Genomic DNA, 23,834 nt, shown 5'->3' with positions numbered 1-23,834 from the left:
TGACTTTCAAGTGAGGGAGTTGAAAATGCAACTGGTTGGCCAGAACGGTGTTCGTCAGTCACTGAGTCGTGACCATTTTTGAACTGCACTTGTAAAAATTTGCATAATTCATACAACATTCACCATAAACTTTAGACATTCTACAGTATATATTCACTGGTTCCTCACCTTCAGCAAGTAAGAAATGAATAACAGAACATTGTTCAACTAATGTTGACGCAAGCAGACTCGCCATCTTGAAATGTATTTTTGAGGTTATAAACAAAACAATGTTGATACATCAACAGACCAGGGCTCATCTCAGCGATGAGCCATAAAAGTACCAAACTTGCCATACTAACAGTTTTTTACCCAGACCAATTTGTCTCTGTAATTACTGAATAACCCTCGTAATAGGATCTGTAGGCATTCATTTGTAATGTCAAAATAACGTGCTCTCTGATTTATCTCATAATTTGGAAAAAACATTCCTCTGAAATATCACAGAGATTTTGTGCCATAAATTCATGTCATTATGACTTTAGTGCAGAAATGTATGAGTAGAAATATATTCTTTCCAGAAAAAAAAGAAAAGAAAAAAAGAGCAAGTAGACAGGTATATCCGAGATCCGTGATGTACTATATTTCAGAAAATAAAAATCAAGCAAAAATAAATTAACAAAACCATTTTGATATCTTTCCACCCTGTTGCTCCCTACGAAACAATGAACACAAATTATCAAATTCTGTACGTCTTGCAGTTGGTAGAGTTGGTGATGAAGTACTGCAGGTTCTGGAGAAATCACCTAAAACTGTTATTGTTTCCTGGGACTCACATATTGTCTTTATTTGAAATGAGCCAAATACTTTACACAAAACTTGCATAAAAGCATCTCACAGTGTCTTCAAACAGTAGAACACCTACAGCCACATTCAGTTTATACAGAAACAAATGGATGAACAAGTTCATATTTCCCGGAACTGCATAAACAAATGAATGAATACCCAGTTGTATACAAAATTCAACCCTCCCTCTCTCTCTCTCTCCCTCCCCTCCCACACACACACACACACACACACACACACACACACACACACACACACACACACACAACAGAAATTTTACACTGTACAAATAAAGAAATGATAATTTCGCAATTACATTACAGTCCATAAAATAATATATAGATTACCCCACATTCAAAAGACATCCACTTCCTGAAATGTAAGCATATCTGTGTACAGTTAATAATGATCTGCATTTAATTTTGGATATATATTTCCTTTACAAAATGTGTGCCATTTAATTGACATGATTTCATGTGGTCTTTGTAAACTGAATTATTAAATAATAAATGGCATACATGGGTCTTGATTTGTCACACAACTTCCACTGCAAAAGCAATGATCTTTATCACTCACAACAGAAAACAAACAAAACAGACAAGACATAACACTTGAAAATATTATACAGTTCAGTCAGTTGCTTGTGCAAATCTCTGTAATCTTCTTCGCCTGATCTCTTCTTGTTCAGTGGGACTTGAGTTATTAGCATCACTGGATGAATTTGAAACAGGATATGTTTCTGCTCTGTGAACATAAAAAAATCAAATGAAATGAATTGCAAAAGTAATCTAAACAATGTGTAAATGAAGTAAAATATTTTGAAATATTGTCTCATGCATCTAAAGAATCAATGTTCTCTCTCATTTGTACTCAAAAGTCAACGAAGATTTTCAAGTCTTCTATACGTTCCAATGAGATATAACAAAAATATAGTTTACAAAGAAATGTGATTTGATCCTACCTTCTCGTATCATTGAATTACCAATGTGAAAACTAAAATACAAATAACTTACATAGCAAGGAAGCACAAGAGAACTGAGAAGGTCACAATACACACTTCACCGAGTTTGTGAAAGTGAGCAAACAAATAATATGTGACAGCCATTTTAATTATTACTCTTTAAAAGTAGATGAGAAAATAAAGACACACAGTTAAGGAAGGAAAGCAAAGCAGTAAGCTGAATACACAACACACAGAAAAATTTAGTGAAAGTAATATTCTCCATGCCACATTCTCAAAAAAGAAAAATATATAAATAAATTAAAAAAGGAAAAGCTGATAATAATTCCAATTGTAAAATAAAAATTTACTACCGTGCAATATACACTTACGAGCCAAAACATTATGACCACCTGCTTAATAGCTTGTTTGTCCATCTTTGGAATGAAATACATCACTGATTCTGCATACCAGGGATCCAACAGCTTGTTGGTAGGTTTGTAGAAATATGTGACATTAGATGTCTACACACAGGACATGTAATTCGTGTAAATGATGGGCCACTGATTTGCGTACGCCATGATGCCGTCCAATAGCGACTGAATGGGTTCCGTAGGATTTACATCAGGCATCAATGTGAGTTCACTTTAATGCTCCTCAAACCACTGTAGCACAGTTCTGACTCCAAGACACTGACACTTATACTGCTGAAAATGACATTGCCGTCAGTGAAGTCATCAAGCATGAAGGAATGCAGGTGGTTTGCAGCTGTCAGTGTGCCCTCGATTACTATCACAGGTCCCATCCAACGCAGGACAGTGTATCCCATAGCAAAATACTGCTCCCACCATTCTCCATTTGTGACACGCTTCATGTTTTGAGCCGCCATTCACCTCAACGGTGGCGTTTGTGGAGACAACCATTGACCTAGTGCAGCAAAAGTGTGATTCACCCAAAGCGCCAGCACATTTCCACTGATAGATGGTCGAATCCTGACAGTCCCATTCTCTATGCAATCATAACTAACGATGTCATTGGGTCAACATGTGAACTCATATGGGTGGTCTGCTGTGGAGCACCATGTTTAACAATGTATGATGAAAGGTGTGGTCTGAAACACTTGTACATCCACCAGCATTGTGCTCTTTTGGCAGAGATGCCACGGATCACAGTCTATTCTACTTTACAGAGCAGAAAAACCTCTGAACCCCACTTTCTGTGAAGAGCTGTGGATGTCCAACTGTTCCACTGTCCTCCAACCTCTTTCTGTAGATTGCTCACAACAGTAGTACATAAATATTCGACCAGCCTTGCTATTTTCGAAATATTTCCCGCATAATTATAAACTGCCCTTCGTCAAAGTCACTTATCTCAATGGATTTCCCCATTTACAACCCATATCTTTGCTAGGGTGATCCCTCATCCATGTCTGCTACAATTACATACTTCTGTTATGGCTTTACGTGCCCCCAATGCCACCAGGTGGCATCCAACATTGTGGGGGACCGTGATCATAATGTTTTTGCTTATATGTGTGTAATGTTCTTACTAGCACATGTAACATCAGTAATTGACCACAATTACTGGCCAGATTAAAGTATGCAATTATTAGGCCTTTTTGTGGGAACAGTGATTCCTTATGTCAACAACAACTAGCCACTCTAATTACACAATTTTCCCCAAATTTTTGAGAAGGTAATGCAGTCAAGAGTTGTCACCTTCCTGTGCAGTTATGTGCTACTTAATCAATAACAGGCCAGATTTTAAAATGGCCTTTCCAATAAGACAGCTATTTATATGTTTACCAAGCACATGACAAAGCTTTTAAAGGAGAAAATTATCTCTAGTTTGGACTGCTATTTTTCAAGGAATTCCACTGTCAATTATTACTATAAAAGCTGCCTTCTTTCATTAGTATATCATGCAATGTGTAATTGGTTTAGCAGTTATTTAAGAAACACAATTTAGCAAGTTACAGAAGGCTGTTTAACTAATTTACAAGCATATACCACATCAGCCGGAAATAGAAATTACAGTGCACATTCAAAAGGTCAATCAAATATCCGCTACTAGGGGCATGAAATTTTGCGAAAATGATAATGCAAAAAATAATGCAAAATTATTGGATTTTTGCAAACTAATGTGAAAGAGGTAATTTTTATGTGATATTGTAATTTTGCCAATTAAAAATTTTATAAATCAAAAGATGGCAGTTTACTAATATTCATAATTGATACATATTGAATGTTAAAACTGCACTTTAACTTCTAATCGCCTCAAGGCTGAGGTTCGTGCATAATCTTAAACTGGCAGTTCATTTACTGTATAACAAACTTTGATGTGATGATAAAAATAGCACAGAACTTAGCAAAAGTAATATGGAATTTGACAAAAAATGTCAAATTTGACAAAAAACAAAAAATTATCAAAATGAATACAACACCAAATTTGGCAAAAAACGTAGCTGCATTGGGAGAAAATAACACCAACTTTGGCAGAAAATAATATCAAATGTGGCAAAAAAGTTAAAAAATATGGCAAAAAAGATAAAAAATATGGCAAAAAAACAACACATTTGGTAAAAACAACACTAAATTTGATAACAAAGTACCAGTACATTTCACAAAAAACAGCCAATTTAAGCAAATAAACCAACATCAAATTTGGCAAAAAGGTAACACCAAATAGGTCAAAAACACTAAATTTAGCAAAAAAGTACATCAAATATAGTAAATTAATAATAATGAATTTGGTAAAAGTATTAATTAAGTTGCAAAATAACAATGAATCTCACAGAAAATAACACTGGTTTTGGCAAAAATAACACTGAATGTAGCAATAATGCAAAACAATTTTTTCCCGTCCCTATCCATTACTAGTATATGCTGATGAATATTCATCTCCATATTTGAATTAGAGGCAGAATTAATCCTATTTGCAAAAATTTACAAGTTTTCTAATTAAGCCAAGCAAAGCACTATCACTGGAGAACACTGTATCTGATATTTTTTTGTGAAATTTATTAATTAGGTGTGCACAAATGGGATAGCTTTAAACTTTCAAAAATACATCTCTATAGTCAAAAATTCACAACATTCATTAGCATAATGGACAAGTAATGACAAACAGAATAGAAAGTGCTAAGTTCATGTATACTGATTAATATTTATACTGTAACAGTAATAGCTTCAGGTACTTCTCACTTGAGAATAATGGCCAACTTGGAAGATATAGAAGTAAATAACCTATCTTTCCAAAAGCCTCACCTTTTGGCCCACTCCAAAATTCCAGTGGAAACCATTTTTCACTATCAACTCTACAAATCAAGCTTGACCCAAACCCAATATTGAACCGCGTCTCCCACAATTTACTTTTCCACCTAATGTAGTGATCCATGTCAGTTGTGGAAGGGCATGTATCACGCACTTCAGATATAGAGCTCACAGTAAAGATGTGCGTGACTGCAATTAGTTTACAAACATTGGGCCACATATGGTTGGGGAGCATTTGTAATCTCCATGGAGCAAGGAGGAAAGAAGGGGCTCTCGTACCATGGAAGACCTCCGGCACAAAGGAAGACGAATATGCTGTATATAAGTGAGTGCTGTTTTGTACTGTTCAAAGACATGTTAATGAGAAGTCTTTGAGACAGTAATATTAGTTAGTTCTGGGAGCAGTATCTTGCCATGTAATGTGTAACAGTTTATGGAAGCTTGTGACATTATACAGAGTTAATTGGAACTATTCAACACATTATTTAAGTACAACACATTATTTAAGTAGAGTAGCAGTGTTTTGTTTTATAGCCACTTCACTTTTAGAAATCTATATGGAAGAAAAAAGTTTGATGACTAGGAAGAACAGGGCACAGCATAGCTGGACTCTGGATTAAATCACAGGAGTTGCAAGGCTGAACCTTTACACCAATCTAATAAGTGTGTGTTAAGGCGAAAGTGTTAGGTGTAGCTGTATGGATTAATAGGTCTAGAACGGATGTTGTTCAAGCATTCAAAACATCGCCAGACAAGCTAAATACAGCAGTTATCAGCCATTAATAAACACTCCATGTGGCATGGTATGGTTATAAGCAGAGAAAAAACAGACTGAAAGGAAGAAATTCCGCAATAGATCAGCAAGAGATGTGTTGCCATGGATCATAAACAACAATGTTGATGGGCTAGGGCTAAACACATCCATCTAAACCGACAAAACATGCAGCCGTATGTGACCCTCCAAGAGCCAGCATACAACCAGCAACGTCTGGCCAGCATGCAGCCCTCAATACATCACCAGTGCACATACTACACCACCACGATGCCAGCATATAGTCTACTCCAACGCGACGCCAGCACACAGTCTAAACCATTGCATCATCATCACACTATTGTCGACTACCAGACCATCGCCAGCATGCGGTGCAACTATGGTGACCTATGTCAGTATTTCACTTCAAAATTGTTTTTGTGGGTGTAGCGCAGTGATTCGGTAATATTTGTGAGTTTGTTTATGTTGGTGATAACAAGGAAAATGTTGACAGAAGTTAATATGGAAATGTTTCTACAAGTACTGGAAGACATGCAGAGACAGTCAAATGAAAAGTTTTCAAAAGTAATAAAACAATCAAATGACAAATTTTCGAAGATCAAAAAGAGATTCGTACAGCCACGGTAAATTTCAAGACAGTATTAATGATTACTTTGTGCAACTATGTTAAGACAGAAAATCAGATTAAAGACACTCATTAGCAAGAAATGGAAAATGAAGATAGACTGTGACAAGAATTAGAAACTCAGATTAAAGACACTCATGAAGCATTACAGGCACGTTTAGGACATAAGCTAGATCGAAGACACAGTGTGTTAAGAGAAGGAATACACACAAAAGTCTTGGTACAATGTGACTTGGTTCAGGAGGAGATACATGAACATATTAAAAATTTGCGCATGGATGTAGACAGTTTACGTAACTTTGCAGAAACAGAAAGAAAGTTGGTAAAAGATCAGATATCAGATATACAAAGAAATTTTAGAACAAAGAAGCGACGAGACAAAGATTCCATACATCCACACAAGATACAATCAGTTTCGGAGGAAAAAATAAAATCATTCTTGGATCAGAAATTTCAGGAGACTTTACACACTTTAGGAAATGGGCAGCTTTCTGGGGAGGAAGTTACTAACACCACCAACGGGTTTAAAAGACTATGGGATGAATTGGCAAAAACTAGAAGGTAATTAACAGTAAGTCAAGTTAAAGGTAAATTTTTCAATGCAACAATACTGTTAGAGGAACTGCAGAACTGCAGTTGGGAAGTAGAATGAACTTTTATAAGCATTTTCCAAAGTTTAAACCAGATGGGGAAGTACATCCAACATACTATAGACAAAGTACATCTAGCAAAGATATTGGTAAGACATTTACCATACTGTGTAAGAAAGGAAATTTTATACAGAGTTTGGTCTACCGTAAATCAATTTCTGTCATTAGTTGAAAATCTAGATATGATTAATAATGAGCACAATAATCCCAGTCATGAGGACATGTGCCAGGAAGAAGATCAGTTTAACTCTAAATATCAGAAAAAAATGATAGGTTAATTATTGTCAGGTAAATAAAATTCAGAATAGTAAATCTAAACAACAAAGATGTGGAGTACAAAGCACTGATACACAAACATTTACAACTAGTGGCCTAAAGGAAGGTGCTAGAATAGTGTAGCATCTTTTGACACACCACACAACGATAGTAATGGAAAATGATCAACGTCTTGGTCTAGGGGATCACGATTCAGGAATGCCCAACTAAATGAGGAACCACAAGAAAAAAAGTTCGTTGTGTGGTGTCACCGCCAGACACCACACTTGCTAGGTGGTAGCCTTTAAATCGGCCGCGGTCCGGTAGTATACGTTGGACCCGCGTGTCGCCACTATCAGTGATTGCAGACCGAGCGCCGCCACACGGCAGGTCTAGAGAGACTTCCTAGCACTCGCCCCAGTTGTACAGCCGACTTTGCTAGTGATGGTTCACTGACAAATTACGCTCTCATTTGCCAAGACGATAGTTAGCATAGCCTTCAGCTACGTCATTTGCTACGACCTAGCAAGGCGCCATTATCATTTGGTATTTATCTTGTGATGCATGTACCGTCAGACCGATGTTCACCAATTATGGATTAAAGTTAAGTATTCCAGAAGCTACGTACCTTTTTTGCTAGTATAATTACTTTACCTGTTCCAGACCTCACGCCAGCCTGCGTGAGCTTAAACGCATGCCTTTCGGCTACCTCCTAGTGGCTTGGCTGTCTTGCCAAGTCACAACAGTTTGACGACGAGGATTTTGCGTTAGTATTGATACCCTGATTTACTTGTCATGGCTTCGCCACCACCTCCAGATGTACTGTCCGAATTTTATCGCTTACAGAACCAGCAGACGCAGGCCTTATTGGATGCCCTTGGACAGCTCATCCAGGGTCAACGTACAATGCAAAACGATGCGGCCGCCACCGCTCCACCGCTCCCGCAGCCACAACACACAGTTGCACCACCTTTCCGTCCTTTTGATGCGGCACTGGAAAGCTGGACGGAGTGGTCACACCAATTTGGTTTCCATCTCGCCACCTACAGAATTCAAGGTAACGAGTGGCAGCCTTTCTTATTATCGTGCGTCAGCATGTCCACGTACCGTGTGATAGTGAAATTATTTCCCCGACGCGACGTAGCAACTCTGTCCTACGACGAAATTTTGTCTGCATTAGATGCATATTTCAAAGAATCAGTCAATGTAGTTGCCAAACGGTATACGTTCTTTCGTACAAAACGTACGGCTGGTCAAACTAATAGGGAGTGGGTTGCAACTTTGCAAGGCCTTACTAGGGATTGTGCTTTTGAGTGTGAATGTGGACTCCCTTATTCAGATACTATGGTACGTGATGCAATTGCACAGAACGTTTCTGATGTTCGTATACGGGAACAGATTTTGAAACTAGTCAATCCCTCCCTTCAACAAGTGATAGACATATTGGATCGACAGGACACACTTGACTTTGCTCAGGAATCATTTGAAACTTCACCAGCCGTGTGTCACGTTAACCGGCCCGCCAGGCGAGCTGCACGGAACAGTAAACAGCCCTCGCGCCCGTCCGCGCAGCTGCCGCCAAGCTCTCAGCCACGTGTGCCGCGCAAGCAAGCAAATGCAGTGAAATCATGCTTGCGCTGTGCTACTACACATTCGCATGAGAATTGCCCGTCACGCCAAGCTATTTGCTTTTTCTGTAATAAACGAGGACATTTTCAAAGTGTTTGCCAGAAAAAGCTCCGATCGGACACTCACATCCATTCCAGGCCCTTTGCTTCGTGCCGGAATCGGAATCGAACCCAGAATACTCAGGCTTGTGAACCTTCGCCCATGGAAATTCATGTATTTCATTCCACTCCGCCCAGTGCCACTCTCTCTAACAGTGATTGTGTTTGTCCCACAAATAGTGTGTGCCGACACCGCCGGAAATCCCGTCACGTCACAAGTGATTCTGTACCAGCGTCAGTTCACGTTGCACGAGACAGTCGCTCTTGTCGTCAGCAGGACAATAAACTTTTTGTAGACTTGGACATTAATGGCAACGGATACCATTCCAGCTCGATACCGGAGCTGCAGTTTCCTTGATCAATCAAGACACGTACAAATAGCTGGGCACCCCTCCGTTGCATGCCGCAAATGTTAAGTTAAGTAGTTATTCAGGACAAGCAATCCCTGTGTTAGGACAGTGCAGCCTTCTTGCAACATACAAAGGACAAACAAAACTTGTGTCATTGTACGTCCTTCGTTCTTCTTCTGCAGTGAACTTGTTTGGTTTCGATTTGTTTCAATTGTTTAACTTGTCTATAGTCAATCTGGTCCTATCAGTGAACCAGACTGTGCCTTCAGACAGTATTTCTCGTCTATGTGAAGAGTTTGCAGACATTTTTGCACCGGGCCTTGGTTGCGCTAAGAACTATGAAGCACATTTGGAACTGAAAGTAAAAGCACAACCGAAATTTTTCAGAGCGCGCAATGTTCCCCACGCATTGCGTGATGAGGTCCCAAGAACATTAAACAATTTGGAATCACAAGGTGTAATTGAATGTGTGCCGGCTTCTCTCTGGGCATCACCCTTTGTAATTTTGCAAAAGCCTTCCGGAAAATCGAGACTTTGCGTGGACTTCAAGGCAACAGTGAATCCACAATTAGTGACTGCAACTTTTCCTTTACCCCGCCCAGAAGATCTTTTTGACAAACTGTGCCCGGGTAAATATTTTTCGAAGTTGGACCTAGCAGATGCGTACTTGCAAATACCGGTGGACGAAGAATCCCAGCGCATTTTAGTGGTTAACACACATCTTGGTTTGTACCGATTCAAACGACTGCCATTCGGGTGTGCATCCGCCCCTGCATTGTTTCAGCAATATCTACAAACTGTTTGTGCGTCGGTCCCTACTACAGCAAACTATCTGGACAATATTGTGATCTCCGGAAAGACGGAAGAAGAACATTTAGCCAATCTCAGAACATTATTTCAGGTCTTGCGACAAAATGGTCTTCGCTTGCGGAAGGACAAATATGTGTTTTTTGCTCAGGACTTACCCTACCTGGGCCATGTAATCAATGCCCAAGGCATACATCCCAGTCCAGAGCACCTCCGTGCCATACAAGACTTGCTTTCGCCGCAGAATTTGAAGCAGCTACAGAGTGTGCTGGGAAAAATAAATTATTATCATCGCTATGTGCGCCACGCCTCTTCCATTTCAGCTCTGCTTCATCGCTTATGCCCTAAGGGTGTTCCTTTCGTCTGGACGACGGAATGCGAACGCGCCTTTCGCCAGTTGAAATCGGCGTTGCTTTCCAATACTTGCCTTACGCCATTCGATCCCCGGAAGCCCCTTTTGTTGATGATGGATGCCTCGGATTTCGGGATCGGTGCTGTGCTTGCGCACAAAGATGGTTCGCACAATCGCCCTATTGCCTTTGCGTCCAAATTGCTCTCGTCTGCACAAAGAAATTATTCACAGATCGAGAAAGAAGCATTGGCTCTCGTATTTGGTGTTACAAAGTTTCATGATTTCTTGTATGGTCGTTACTTTACCATCATCACAGACCACAAACCTTTGACATTGCTTTTTCATCCGAACAAGCCTGTACCTCCACGTACAGCGCAGAAATTAATTCACTGGACTATTTTCCTCTCGCAGTACCGCTACGATATCTTGTATCGGTCCACTGCTAAGCACGGAAACGCCGATGTGTTGTCCCGTTTGCCTGTTGCTGAGGATAGAGCATTCGATTCCTCCGAACTTGCTTGCATGTTCATTGATTCGGAAACCAATGACGTGGTCGATTCGTTTGCAATTGATTTTCGTCGTGTAGCTACAGCCACAGCTGCCGACCCTGTCCTTGCTACCGTTCTGCGTTTTGTTGCTATGCAATGGCCCTTGTCAAAGTCACGGATCGGGGATCCGTTGGTTCGCCGATTTTTTGCTCACAAGCAGAGACTTTTTGTTCGACTTGGTGTTTTGCTGTTGCATTCTGATAATGATCAGTCCAGGGTCGTGGTCCCACGTTCGTTACAGTCCTCTGTCTTACAGCTTCTCCACCAAGGACATTGGGGTATAGTGAGAACGAAACAACTTGCTCGTCAGCACTGTACTTGGTTCAGAATCGATGCTGCGATTACGAAAATGTGCTCTTCTTGCATGGCGTGTGCCGCACAACAATCCGCACCACCGCGGAAATTATTTGCATGGCCAAAAGCCACTTCACCTTGGGAACGCTTACACATCGATTTTGCTGGTCCATTCTGGAATGCTCGATGGTTGGTTGTGGTAGATTCATTCAGTAATTTTCCTTTTGTTGTCCGGATGTCTTCCACGACGTCTTCTGCCACCATACAAGCATTAGCCACTATCTTTTGCATTGAAGGTCTTCCACAGACTATTGTTTCCGACAATGGCCCACAATTCATATCCGCTGAATTTCAGTCATTCTGCAAGGCCAATGGTATTCAACATCTGACGTCCGCGCCGTTTTCGCCACAGTCCAACGGTGCCGCTGAACGTTTGGTCAGGACTTTCAAGTCCCAGATGTTGACGTTGAAAGAGTCGCATTCTCAGGAGGACAGAAAGAGTCGAATTCTCGGGAGGACACGTTATTGCTCTTTTTGTCCTCGTATCGCTCTCAGCCCCGCGATGGTCGCTCGCCGGCTGAGTTGCTTCACAGTCGCCCTCATCAAACCTTGATGTCTTTGCTACATCTGCTGCATCAGGTTCCTGTGCAGCGGCAGACACCTGCTTTTGCCCCAGGCGATGTGGTATACTATCACAACTATCGAGGTTCACGGCGTTGGCTCGCAGGGCGCATTCTTCGCTGCCTCGGCCGCGCTGTGTATCTGGTTTTGGGGGCCTCTGGTGAGGTGCGTCGGCATCTCAATCAGCTGCGCCTCTGACGTCGCACGGGTTCTGCCGCTCCCCGTCTGCTTTCAGCGACGGTGCCGTCCGGTCAGCGCCCTGGGGACCCATCTACTGGCTCGCCTCAGCCCCAGGTGTTACCGACGATGCCTTCCCTTTTGCCCCATGGCAACGCGCCGCCACCGCCACCGCCGCCTGCTCTCCCGCCAGCGACGCCCGCAGTGGACGCGTCGCTGCAACTGCCGGGCGCCTCCCTGGGTCACACGCCGCCGATCGCTTCCCGTGATCCGTTGTCCTCCGCCATGGACTTCTTGCCCGCTCCGGACCATAGGACGTCTTCGCCCGTTGGGTGCCCCGACCCGATGGAGGTCGACCCTTCGGTCCCTCCTGTCTCTCTACGAGCGCATACACCGTATGTTGGCGTGCACCCTGGAGTAGGTTTTCAGGCGTTTCCTAGCTCCCCTCGGACCGAATGGCAGGGTGTGGGTGGCACAGCCTCGCCTGTTGTTAGGCTCCCCACCGCGTCGCATACGTCAACATGGGGTCCTCCCCACGGCGGGCGGAAGCCTTATAACACAACCATACGCCGATTTGCGGGGGAGGAATGTGGTGTCACCGCCAGACACCACACTTGCTAGGTGGTAGTCTTTAAATCGGCCGCGGTCCGTTAGTATACGTCGGACCCGCGTGTCGACACTATCAGTGATTGCAGACCGAGCGCCGCCACACGGCAGGTCTAGAGAGACTTCCTAGCACTCGCCCCAGTTGTACAGCCGACTTTGCTAGCGATGGTTCACTGACAAATTACGCTCTCATTTGCCGAGACAATAGTTAGCATAGCCTTCAGCTACGTCATTTGCTACGACCTACCAAGGCGCCATTATCATTTGCTATTTATCTTGTGATGCATGTACCGTCAGACCGATGTTCACCAATTATGGATTAAAGTTAAGTATTCCAGAAGCTACGTACCTTTTTTGCTAGTATAATTACTTTACCTGTTCCAGACCTCACGGCAGCCTGCGTGAGCTTGAACGCGTGCCTTTCGGCTACCTCCTAGTGGCTTGGCTGTCTTGCCAAGTCACAACAGGTTGCCTTTATTGAGGTAAAACCACTGTGAAATAAGTTACTTGCTGATGAAAAGGAGAAAGAAACACTTATCAAGTTTACTAACCCAGTAGTTTCAGGAATGACTGACAATCAGGAATAGAGTGTGTAAATAGATTTGATGAGTGAAATCCCTACACCAATGTAATAAGAGTGTGTTAAGGTGGCAGTGTTAGGTGTATCTGTACGGAGTAATAGGTCAAGAACAAATTTTGCTCAAGCAGTCACATCATTGCACAAGCTTGAGCAGCAGTCATCAGCCATTAAACAACACTCCACACAGTCATTCAAATGCCACTTCTGTGGAAATTTTTGCTTTCTCAAACGCCTTCAAACTTCATGACATGACTCTCTATTGACTGTCTGACAAGGAAGGATGAACTCTGAGTTATTTGTGGCCAAGATGAAAAGGAGCCTTCCATTGTGACGTCTGTAACTTAATTTCATTGTCATAGTCATAAATCGATTTTGGAGACCAGTAACAAACTCTGAAAGAAAGTTTGAATTGCCTTGAAGCAGCAATTTAAGATCTGTGAAAACATTGGTGTGATGTTTCCTCTAATCCTGATGCAGCTATCATGGCATAAACTTAGCAACAATTTTTTTTCGTGTTCAGTCATTTTGACAGAATACATTCATAGGTATCATCCACAAGGAAGAGGGGAGATGAGGTACTGGTGGAAGGAAAGCTGTGAGGGAGGGTTGTGAGTCATGCTAGGAAAGCTCACTCGATAGAGCACTTGCATGCAGAAGACAAGGTTCAAGTCCCAGACCAGCACACAGTTTTAATCCGCCATGAAGTTTCACATGTATCATAACCTATCCCCATAATGTTGGAAAGCTTTGATGCCTCTAAAAACTTCCTTTGACATATATTGCATTTCTTCAGCAGTTTTGCAAAGTTCAAAACAAAATTTTGAACACTTAATCTATTCTTCCAGGTCAGTCATTGCAGAAAAGCAAATTCAAAGAAAAATGGCAATGGAAATATACTCACCAACAACTAACCAAACCACTCAGTTCACAGGCAATTGCCACACAAGAAGGAAGTCATGGGGAGACACATAGCGGTATTTCAGTGTACTCTTAATGATTTGCGCTTAAAATCCAAATTTCTGGAATTTTTGGATACCAGCTCATTATCATTCCAAAAATAAAATAATTTGGTGAAGCACAAGACAATTTATCTCTCATTAATCCCTCTGGGAGAGCTATGAATTACATGTCATCATCTTTGAACTGCCCGTCATGGTGGTGTAGCAGAACACCCAAGAAATCTCTATGACATGTCTATATTTCATCTAGTTGACTAATTTGTTTCTATTATGTGCAACATCAGAAATAATATGTTCACTCAGAATAAACTGTTCTTCCATTAATATGATATTACAAATCTGATTATACGCCAATTGGTAATGCTGTACCAATTGGACAGCTGAAAGTTTTATCCTTTTAGTCTTCTTACTTGTCTTCATCATCTTCACGTACTGACTTTCATTAGTTGATGCTGTTATTTTAAACTTAGTATCATTTATATTTTGAAAATAATGTAGGTAGCTCAAATTCGTCCATGCATGAAGTTTTCAATCATCTTCATTCTGGTGGCCTTTATCCAGCCAATGCCAGGTAAGAAGTGATATGGGGATTTTTCCAGTTTCAAGGAGAAAGAACCATACCTGTATATAGTCCATTATTATGATGGAGTCACCATTTCCAAAGGCACTCCCCCCTTCCCATGATGAGGAATCTGTGAATCCATTCTGTATGCATGTTGTGTACTCCACATGGCCAAATGTAACAAAGTTTTTCAAAGTGTTTGTGCATTGTGTAACTGAGATGGGATGTGGGAACCAACCTAGTATTTACCTAGAAGGACATGTAAAACCACCTGAAACACGCACCCAGGCTGCCTGGCACACCGGGCCCATCCTAATTCGTGAGGCAGATTCGATCTGTAGCTGGTGTACCTCCTCAAGTCCCAGAAGTGGGTGCTTTGAAGAATGGTCACCTACCCGGGCATGTTACCAAATTTTCGTTATGTGGTATAATTATGAGAGAAGCGTGCTACTTAAAATCAAGCATAAAAAGTACAGCAGCTACAACAATAATGAAAAACTTAACATAAAAGAAACTTCATTTGCTCATGCAAGGGGGAAAAAAACATCATTGTCTGTGACAAAAACTGACATTACATGTTACAGAACTACAGTTTCCTTCCTGATGAACTGTGAAGAAAAAAAAAAAAAAAAAAGCACAGAAGAGTACGACCAGTGAGAATGTGTCTTTTAAATACGATAAATATTCAGTATTAGTTTCTCTAGGAATAGAATGCAACAGCAGGTCACTTGAACAGCATGAAGAAAAACAGAAAGCCTTACTAAATGGACATTTTACATACTAAAGCAAAGATAAACTGTCTGCTAACTATAATCAAATGTTAATTACAACACACTTTGCAACAGGATATTATATATGTAGCTTTCAGTATTCTGTCATCAAACCCCTATTTAAAATGCAGACACCCAAACAAGAAACTGAAAGAAAACTATGTTACTACTGTTTTTTTACAAACTGATAAAGGCACTTTCTGTGTGGAATAAAATGCAATCTATACCAAATCTCAACTACCGATGAAAAGTGAAGAGAGTGTACGGCAGGATACTGACTAACTACAACATGCTGTGCCATTTGTTATTCCAGGCTCACTGCCCACCTGCTGCTACTGCTGCTGGAGCTGCTAGCACTGCTTGCAAGAGCAGATGCGACATCAGCTGACCGTCTCGTTTCACCTGCAGCTCCTGTCTCTGTAGTTGCTGGACCCGTATTTGACTCTACATCATTACTTCCTGTTCCATTAACCAGCACCTGATCATTACCTACTTTTGTTGTCACTTGTTCTATCCTATAGCAGACACATAAGCAACACTTAAATATATGCCATGTTTGTAACTGCAGAGGAACTTTAATATAGATGAGTCGAGCTACATAACACATGCAAGAAGATCCTTATAAATAACAAATTAATTAGGCAAATAGTCAGTAAGTCTCACAAATGACTGTTAGTTGACTGGGACATTCAGCAGTTCTTTCAAACTCAGTTGCAAGAATATCAACTACCCATTCTCATCCTTCACTCAGCTACTCATGCTAATCCAAAAATATACATCCATTTACTCATCAGATACACATACAGATGAAATAAAAATGTTCTGTTACCAACAATGGCACTTGCTGGAATACTATATTAATCTTTGTGGTTTTTTTTGTGTGCCTACAACTAGTTTTTGTAGAAAACCTCAAAGGATCATGAAGATGAATAAAGTATTACAGCTGTTGTCATATTGTCTAAGTCTACAAATACTGTTGCAGAAATCTAAAATTGCTAAAAAGCCATTGTGAGCTTATAGTTTATTAGTCAATGTGTCTGTGGAAAGATAGTTTAATCAAATTTCCAACAAGGTAAATGATCTGCATTATTGCAGGAAGGAAATTTCTTATTGGTCATTGCTACTTCTGCTTTGTTTCTGAAATTTTGATAAAATAAAAACTGATTTGTTTCTTATTCCAAAAAAAGCAATTATTTTATATACCACTGATGGTTCAACATCTATGCAATAAATACATGTGCACTTGTTCATCTTCGCTACTTTGAAACACAACTCTTCTAATGAATAAGTGTTCATAACTTTTAAGATATCCATTTTAGAGCATATATTTACTGAACTTTTTTTCATGTTCTGGTCCATACTACTACTTCGCAAAATATGGAAAGCAAAGGGGCAAAATATGGAAAGCAAAGAGCTTGCATCAGAAGAGATTTGTTTCACAGTATTGAAGATCAAGAATTGCTCATAGCTCTTAAGGTGTGCATTTTAGAACCAATGTTTACTTGACTTTTTTATTTCGAATGATCATTACTGTCATACCCCTGAATATTGACCATCACTTATGAAACACCCTGTAGACACGAATTACTGTGGTTCCACTACATCACTAACATTACTTGCACCAGAAACTGTACGAGGGTTATTTTTTTTCTCAGAATATATTTATTGTTAAGAGTCTGAATTTGGTGACAATATACATCAACATGTCTTGTCCATGTCCTATTTTCTATGTAGTTTCCATGATGTTCTACGGCCTTACGCCAACATTGTGGAAAAGCATGTATTCCCTGCTTGTAAAAGCTCTTGTCCTTTAGGCGTAGCCATGTTTTCACTCCATGACTGACACTTCCATCATCTTCAAAGTGTGTTCCCTGTAGAGGCAGAGGGGGTTGCCTTGAATTTCTTATTTTGTGGTGAACGAGGATGATGCCACTCCAGTGTCTTTTTAATTTTCAGTGTGAAGTGGTGCACCCAGCTTTCACTCCCCTGTAATGATTCGTGACAGAAAGGCCTCTCCATCGGTCTCAAAATGCTCCAACAATTCAGATGAGATGCCCTTTCTTTGAATTTTGTGGTCTGCTGTGAGCATTTGTGGAACCCATTGTGAGAACCTCTTTGAATATCTGAGTCTCAATCCTTGCAGACACACTTCTAATGCTGACCCACAGCTGTAGAGCCAACTGTCGAATTGTGATGCGCTGGTCAGCGCAAATAATGGCATCTGCACGCTTCAGCATGTCTGGAGTGGTGGCTGTGACAGGACGTCCCAGGCATGGCTGATCATGGAGCTCTGTTTGTGCATTTCTTGAGGCTGTAAATTTCTTTACCCATCGCCCAACTGTACTCCTATCAACTGCAGCATCGCCATACACTGCACACAAACATTTATGGATGTTCACCACAGTTTCTTTTTCTGCAGACAAGACTTCAATAACAGTACACTGCTTGTAACGTGAGTCGTATGTAGAAGCTATTTTGATGCTGTACTACAGCTCTGCCATCTGCCAGAATGTTACAAAAGTTCACCAGCGCATAGAACAAACATCAAATGTGAAGCACGAGCAAGGACGTTTGTCTACGTATATTAATGGATTTTTAAAAAATGTGGGGCATTACTTATTGAACAACCCTCATTCATCAGAGGGCACATATAACACAGACTCAATTGCATAAAGCATCTCTGTCATAAAGATTCTTGAAGCAATACTACGAACATGCAAGATTTTCCCCACCCTGGTTAGAGGGACGGCATGTTGTACTACAAATAAAATTATGGCTTCCTCTGAGTTTTGTAGAATTACAGTTTGTACCACTCTCCCTCCTGCCTAAAAATAGTCTTCTACAATCATTTACTCCATATTTGGCATGGGAAAATATCTTCCTGTAGCAGGATGCAGTCATCCAGTCCCAAGTATCTGAGAATGCCTCCATACTCAGTGGACTTCAAGCAAATCTTTGAGCAAATTTAGGCCAACAACTCAAGTCTTTGGTCAGAACTCCTTGGGCAAGTCCTTCCTAAATGACAGCTCAGGCCTTTGGCAATGTTGTAAGTAGATCACTTAATGCAGTAACATGAAGTCATCAAATGGTTTAGTCTATTCTTCCTCTGTACAACTGGATTGGATTTTAGTGACAATGCCATGCTGAGAACTACTTCATCAACCTATGAGATCCTAAAACTTTCCATGAACAGTGTTTGGCAGTGAATATCATTCACTGCCATCATATTCCCACCAAGCCAAAACGGAAGCACTGAGTTTCCATGTGATATCTTGTTTAGTGAGATACTATTTTGCCTTGCTTGCCTTGAGTGTCTGCCAGAAATCCTACTGATTTGTGTGTGGTACGGAAAGAAGCAGGGTTGCCATCCTCCAAATGTGAGTCCAGTTTTTAACTACTCTGCCACCTCACAAGTCTGCTGTATAACACTTCAGCACAGTCAATGCCAGTGGTTGAAAATGGTTTCAATGGAAAGTCTCAAACAGCAGATAATGGAGGGTCTATTTCTTAAGTAAAGTGAACTTTTACTGTCTCATATCGAAGACATTCAAGTAGCACATTCGATTGTCTGTTGTGCTCTAAGGATTTATAATTTTGCTGTCATGTCAAATGAAACTATGCACATTCCAATGTGATGAGAGTAATACAAATTTGCTGGGTGAGCAAGTGACAAATATTGTATCAAATAGGCTAGGATGGCACTGTTGTGTTTAAGTAACGCTACGAACAAGAGGAGGAGGAGGTGGTTGATGATTATAGAAGCAGGGAAAGGGTGGGTGGAGATGTGTGGATCGAAGAGGGTGCGCAGAAATGATGGGACGGAGGGATAAGGGGAGAGAAGGGGAGAGTCAGACGGCTCTCAACAGCAGTGTCAGGTTCACGTGTGAATTACAATAATGTCAACAATTGTAAAATTTAAGGGGGGGTGGAAATTCATTGTTGAGATCGAAAATTGCAAGAAATGTAAGAATGAGACAGGTTAGTAGTGAGGGGCAAACAGAGTCAGAAGGGGATGGCAGAGAATGAAGACTAGAACTGGTGTATGCAACTGAAAATATGCTCGATGGTCGTCATTAATGCCTATTTCCTCAGGCATTGTTAAAAATAAATATTACAAGATTTCATGGGCAAAATGATGATCGTAATACCACTGTCGAATATGTTTGTCTCCTTCAAACCTTATGGTGGGAATCTAAGTAACACTGCGAGCTACAGGGTAGTAGGCATTACAACATATGGAAGTTTGGGTCAGCCCGCGAAGTAAGCTTACATAGTCAAAGTGGTTAAGGCGACCACTCACGACAAGTGGAAAATCTGGGTTCAAGTCATGGTCCAGCACAAATTTTCATTTATCATCAACAGATAATATCTTCATACCTAATGCAGCTAATGTCAGAAAGATTTCTAACTGTGAATACATTTCCAAAAGTATTGAGCTTCAAATAAACCCCTTTGCGTACAGCAGAATTACATTGGTGTATACACTCAACTTGTTAATTGCTTCTACAAAATCCTTTTAACCTGTAGCTTTATATACCACACAAGAACCTGAGTTTATGGATCATGGGATCAGCAAAGAAAGAAATAAACTTGGTTTGCAGTACTTGTCTCAGCATTCATTTCAATTAATTTGAGGACTCTTTTCCACAATTGAGAGTGACAGTGTTCCTAAAGAGGAAAAGCTGATTAACAGTGAAGGAAAAACTGTAGATTATTTACAACAGCTAGTGAGGAGTACACATACATATAAAATGAAGTTACACTGTAGTGCAAATAAGAAATAACTTTTTCTTTTTACAACCATAAATTAAGTAACCTACATGTATGAGAGAAATTATTTTTAGAATTTCAACATTTTGTGCCTAATTTCCCAAAAACTTGCAACACATCCACTTCTATCCATCCCCAAATGCTTTTTGTATTACCTGACTGCCACTGAAGCATATTGCTGCATCATGGCAACTGAAGCATCAAGCAGTAATTGAATGTTACGAAGGCACTGCAAGCGAGCTTCCACAGCCTCCCTGGTGTTGCCCTCCATACGATGAAGCTCCTCTGTAGTGAATGCAGCAAGATTAGGTGGTGGAACAGGTGGTGGCGGAACTGTTAGAGAGCACAAACATTATATTAGTTTTATGCCTTCAGTATACAACATGTTGCAATTACATAAAAAGACTTGTTTGAAAAATGTGATTTATAGCAGCCAAAGTCACAACAAACTTTTATCGCCTTCAGCATATACTCCATTCCTATCTATACACCACTGCATACAAGCCTTCCATTGTTCAAAGCAATGCAGTAACTCAGCACTTACCACCCATTTCAACAACTCCGAAATGTTTGCTTTTAACTGTTCCATAGACTGATACGTCCCCCCTTAACCCTTTGACTGCCGTTGACAAGTTAACTTCATTACACTTGTCCGCTCCCCAGGGTGCTGTTGACGAGTTTAAGCATGGCCAATGGGCATTCCTTGAGTGCTATAGCCAAATTAATGGCCAATGGGCTTTCCTTGAGAGCTACAGCCAAATTAACACAGCCTGTTAGCTATGGCCACAGCACTAATGGTGAGTACAGTCATACTGCCACTCAGGATCTCTGTTTTGTTTAAGCACACAGCAGATTTTCCACCTCTCATCTCAGCAGCTTTTCATAGTTTTGGTTGCTAAGTTGCGCAGGGGCATTTTGTCTGTTGTGGAGCCATTTTGTTGAATTCGATTTTGCTTTACATCTTACAATGCATCAGGATTGGCATAAACATTTTTCTCATCAACCGTGCTACAGAGGAATAGACTGTCGAGGTACTAATGAAGAGTGACAGTGAGGATGAATTATTTGATGTTGATGTAAACAATAATTTCCCACATATTCTGAACGGAACAGTTTTAAGCTGTCTACATCAGGAGGAGTAACACGACAGTCTCATGACATATAACTTTTCTGAGTATTATACCACGTCGTAATGTAAAATACTGCACTGGAGAAGCCAAAGTTTGAGCCATGGTTACAGTGGCCTCCTTTTGGGTCTAATGATGTGCTGTAGTTGTGAGGAGTCATTTGCATTTTGTCATTGTCCATCACTGAGCATGACGTTATGTCATAATTTGAAAAGGTCGTAGTTATGATTGATCAGCTGAGGCGAAAGAAGCAGGAACTTTATTATAAAAGGTTGCTGTGGTGGAGGGACTGGAGATCTGCTGTTATCTCTTGCTTCAAGCATTGGTTACTATGATTGGTGCTCACTGGTGAATGAGGCAGTGGAAGCAGTTACTCGCTGGCAGCGATCCAGTCACGTGTTGTTGGTGTGCCCTGTTTGTCTCCAAGGGCTGGCAGCGCGGCTGGGGCAAACATGTATCCACTCTCTTTGTTCATATTGTTAGGGTGTTTTATTATTTCTATGGCTTCTCTGATCTAGTGTTTCATCAAAGCTGGCTGTTTAGCTAGTATGCAGGTTTCATTAACCAGCTTATGGTTGTAGCCATTTGTCATGAATGTTTTACACAGCCTTTAGAGCTCATGTGTTATGTTTTGAGCATTGCTTACGTGCTGTGCACAGATGTCCAAAGAATGGATAACAGAGTTGTTCTGTGCTTGGTGGTGGCTGGATTGGGTGGGCAAATACTTGCCCACATGTATAGACTTCTAGCATACTCTGTGTCCAGCAGGAGGGAAACAGGAGCCCACACCTCACTCGTCAATGAGTACCAATCACACTAAACAACGCTTGAAGCAATAGATAACAGCAGATCACTAATCCCTCCACTGGAGCAACCTATTATAATAAAGTTCCTGCTCCTTCCACCTCAAGTGACCAATCATGACTATGATATTTTAAAATTATGATGTAAAGTCATGTATAGTGAGTGGCAGTGACAAAATATAAGTGATTCTTCACAGTTAAAGCACATCACTAACCCCAGAAAAAAGCCACTGTAACTGTGACCAAAACATTCATTCCTCCAGTACAGTTTTTTACATTATGACGTGGTACGATATTCAGAAAACTTTTATGTCAACTGACTCTGGCTGCGGAAGCCTACACAATTATACTACAGACTCACGTTTCACAACAGATGTAACTGATGGTTCATCTGAATCCGAATAATCTGAAACTGAATGTGTAATGTATAGGAAGAAATCACTGTTTACTGACACATTTGATAGGAACAAAAATTATTTTTGTCCAATTACTCGTGTATTTGAGCCTTGGGGACACAAGGGTCAACTAGGGAAATATCCAATTATTCTGCCATTCTTCATGTTCTTTTTGATAGAAGATACTATGATGACAATTATACAACTGGGGGTTTGTAGTGCTGTGATGTGTACTTTGTTAGTGAAGTACACAAAAGTAAAAATACAGTACACATTGTGACAGACAGACAAAAATAATATATCATCATCTATTTATGACAGGGGATTATTTGAATATCAACAAAAACTATCCATACATCTCCATTTCCATAGCCTAGACGATTTTATTACACAATTATACATGAAGCTTATCATTTTCATATACTTTCATTAACTGTTCAGGCCCACACCCATCTTGTCCTTTGTGACCTTCTACAAGAGAATTTTTGTGCCAAAAGTAGACAAGAAAAGATGAACATTTCGGATAATATATCTTTATTTCAAAGGTTACATTAAAGTTACAAAAATATTACTAACTGCATGGGAGAGAACTATGTCGTCCATTTCTGAAGGACAAGTTATCGAAAATTTAAGAAATGCATTATCAAATTTCCAACAGGATGAGAGCTGTACTGCAGATCTACTGTTTACATAGTGTACCTATTTCAGATAAGCAATCTCTCCTCCTCCAGTGATAAAGTACTTATTAGCAAGTGAAAAATCATTCATATAGCTGCCAAAGAAGTCTCATGATACAATGAAAATTGAAACATTGTTAATGTAGTTTATAATGAATGCCAATATCTGAGAACAGTGTCACAGACAATCAGTGTATTTTGTTCACCATATAAAGTAACAGGAAGCTTTTGACTACAAAGGTACCCATAAATGAAAACTATTATTGAGGGCTTTCATAACTCATGCATAATGAAACAATATAGTCTGCACACAACAGAATGTGACCAACAATATGTGTTACAAACATAAAAATCAAAATTCCTTATTTCA

The 23,834-nt window shown here is 40.5% G+C and overlaps 1 protein-coding gene across 2 annotated transcripts in view; it reads right to left on the bottom strand.

Moving 5' to 3' along the window:
* Positions 1–598: 598 nt before the first annotated feature.
* LOC124612500 (E3 ubiquitin-protein ligase synoviolin-like) overlaps positions 599–23,834 on the bottom strand; it is an 85,004-nt gene continuing 61,768 nt past the window's right edge. Inside the window, exons 11-13 of one of the 2 annotated variants that reach the window (XM_047140740.1) lie at positions 20,618–20,795; positions 16,019–16,207; positions 599–1,569 (exon numbers count right to left, since the gene is read on the bottom strand). In XM_047140740.1, the coding sequence (XP_046996696.1) occupies positions 1,455–1,569; positions 16,019–16,207; positions 20,618–20,795 (482 nt within the window). In that variant the 3' untranslated portion in view covers positions 599–1,454. The remainder of the gene's footprint in view (positions 1,570–16,018; positions 16,208–20,617; positions 20,796–23,834) is intronic. The other variant, XM_047140741.1, reaches the window with a different exon arrangement.

The sequence above is a fragment of the Schistocerca americana genome, chromosome 4, assembly GCF_021461395.2.
Source record: "Schistocerca americana isolate TAMUIC-IGC-003095 chromosome 4, iqSchAmer2.1, whole genome shotgun sequence".
Taxonomy (NCBI): domain Eukaryota; kingdom Metazoa; phylum Arthropoda; class Insecta; order Orthoptera; family Acrididae; genus Schistocerca; species Schistocerca americana.
The sequence above is the reverse complement of the archived record's forward strand: the minus strand, read 5'-3'. Positions and strand labels throughout refer to the sequence as shown.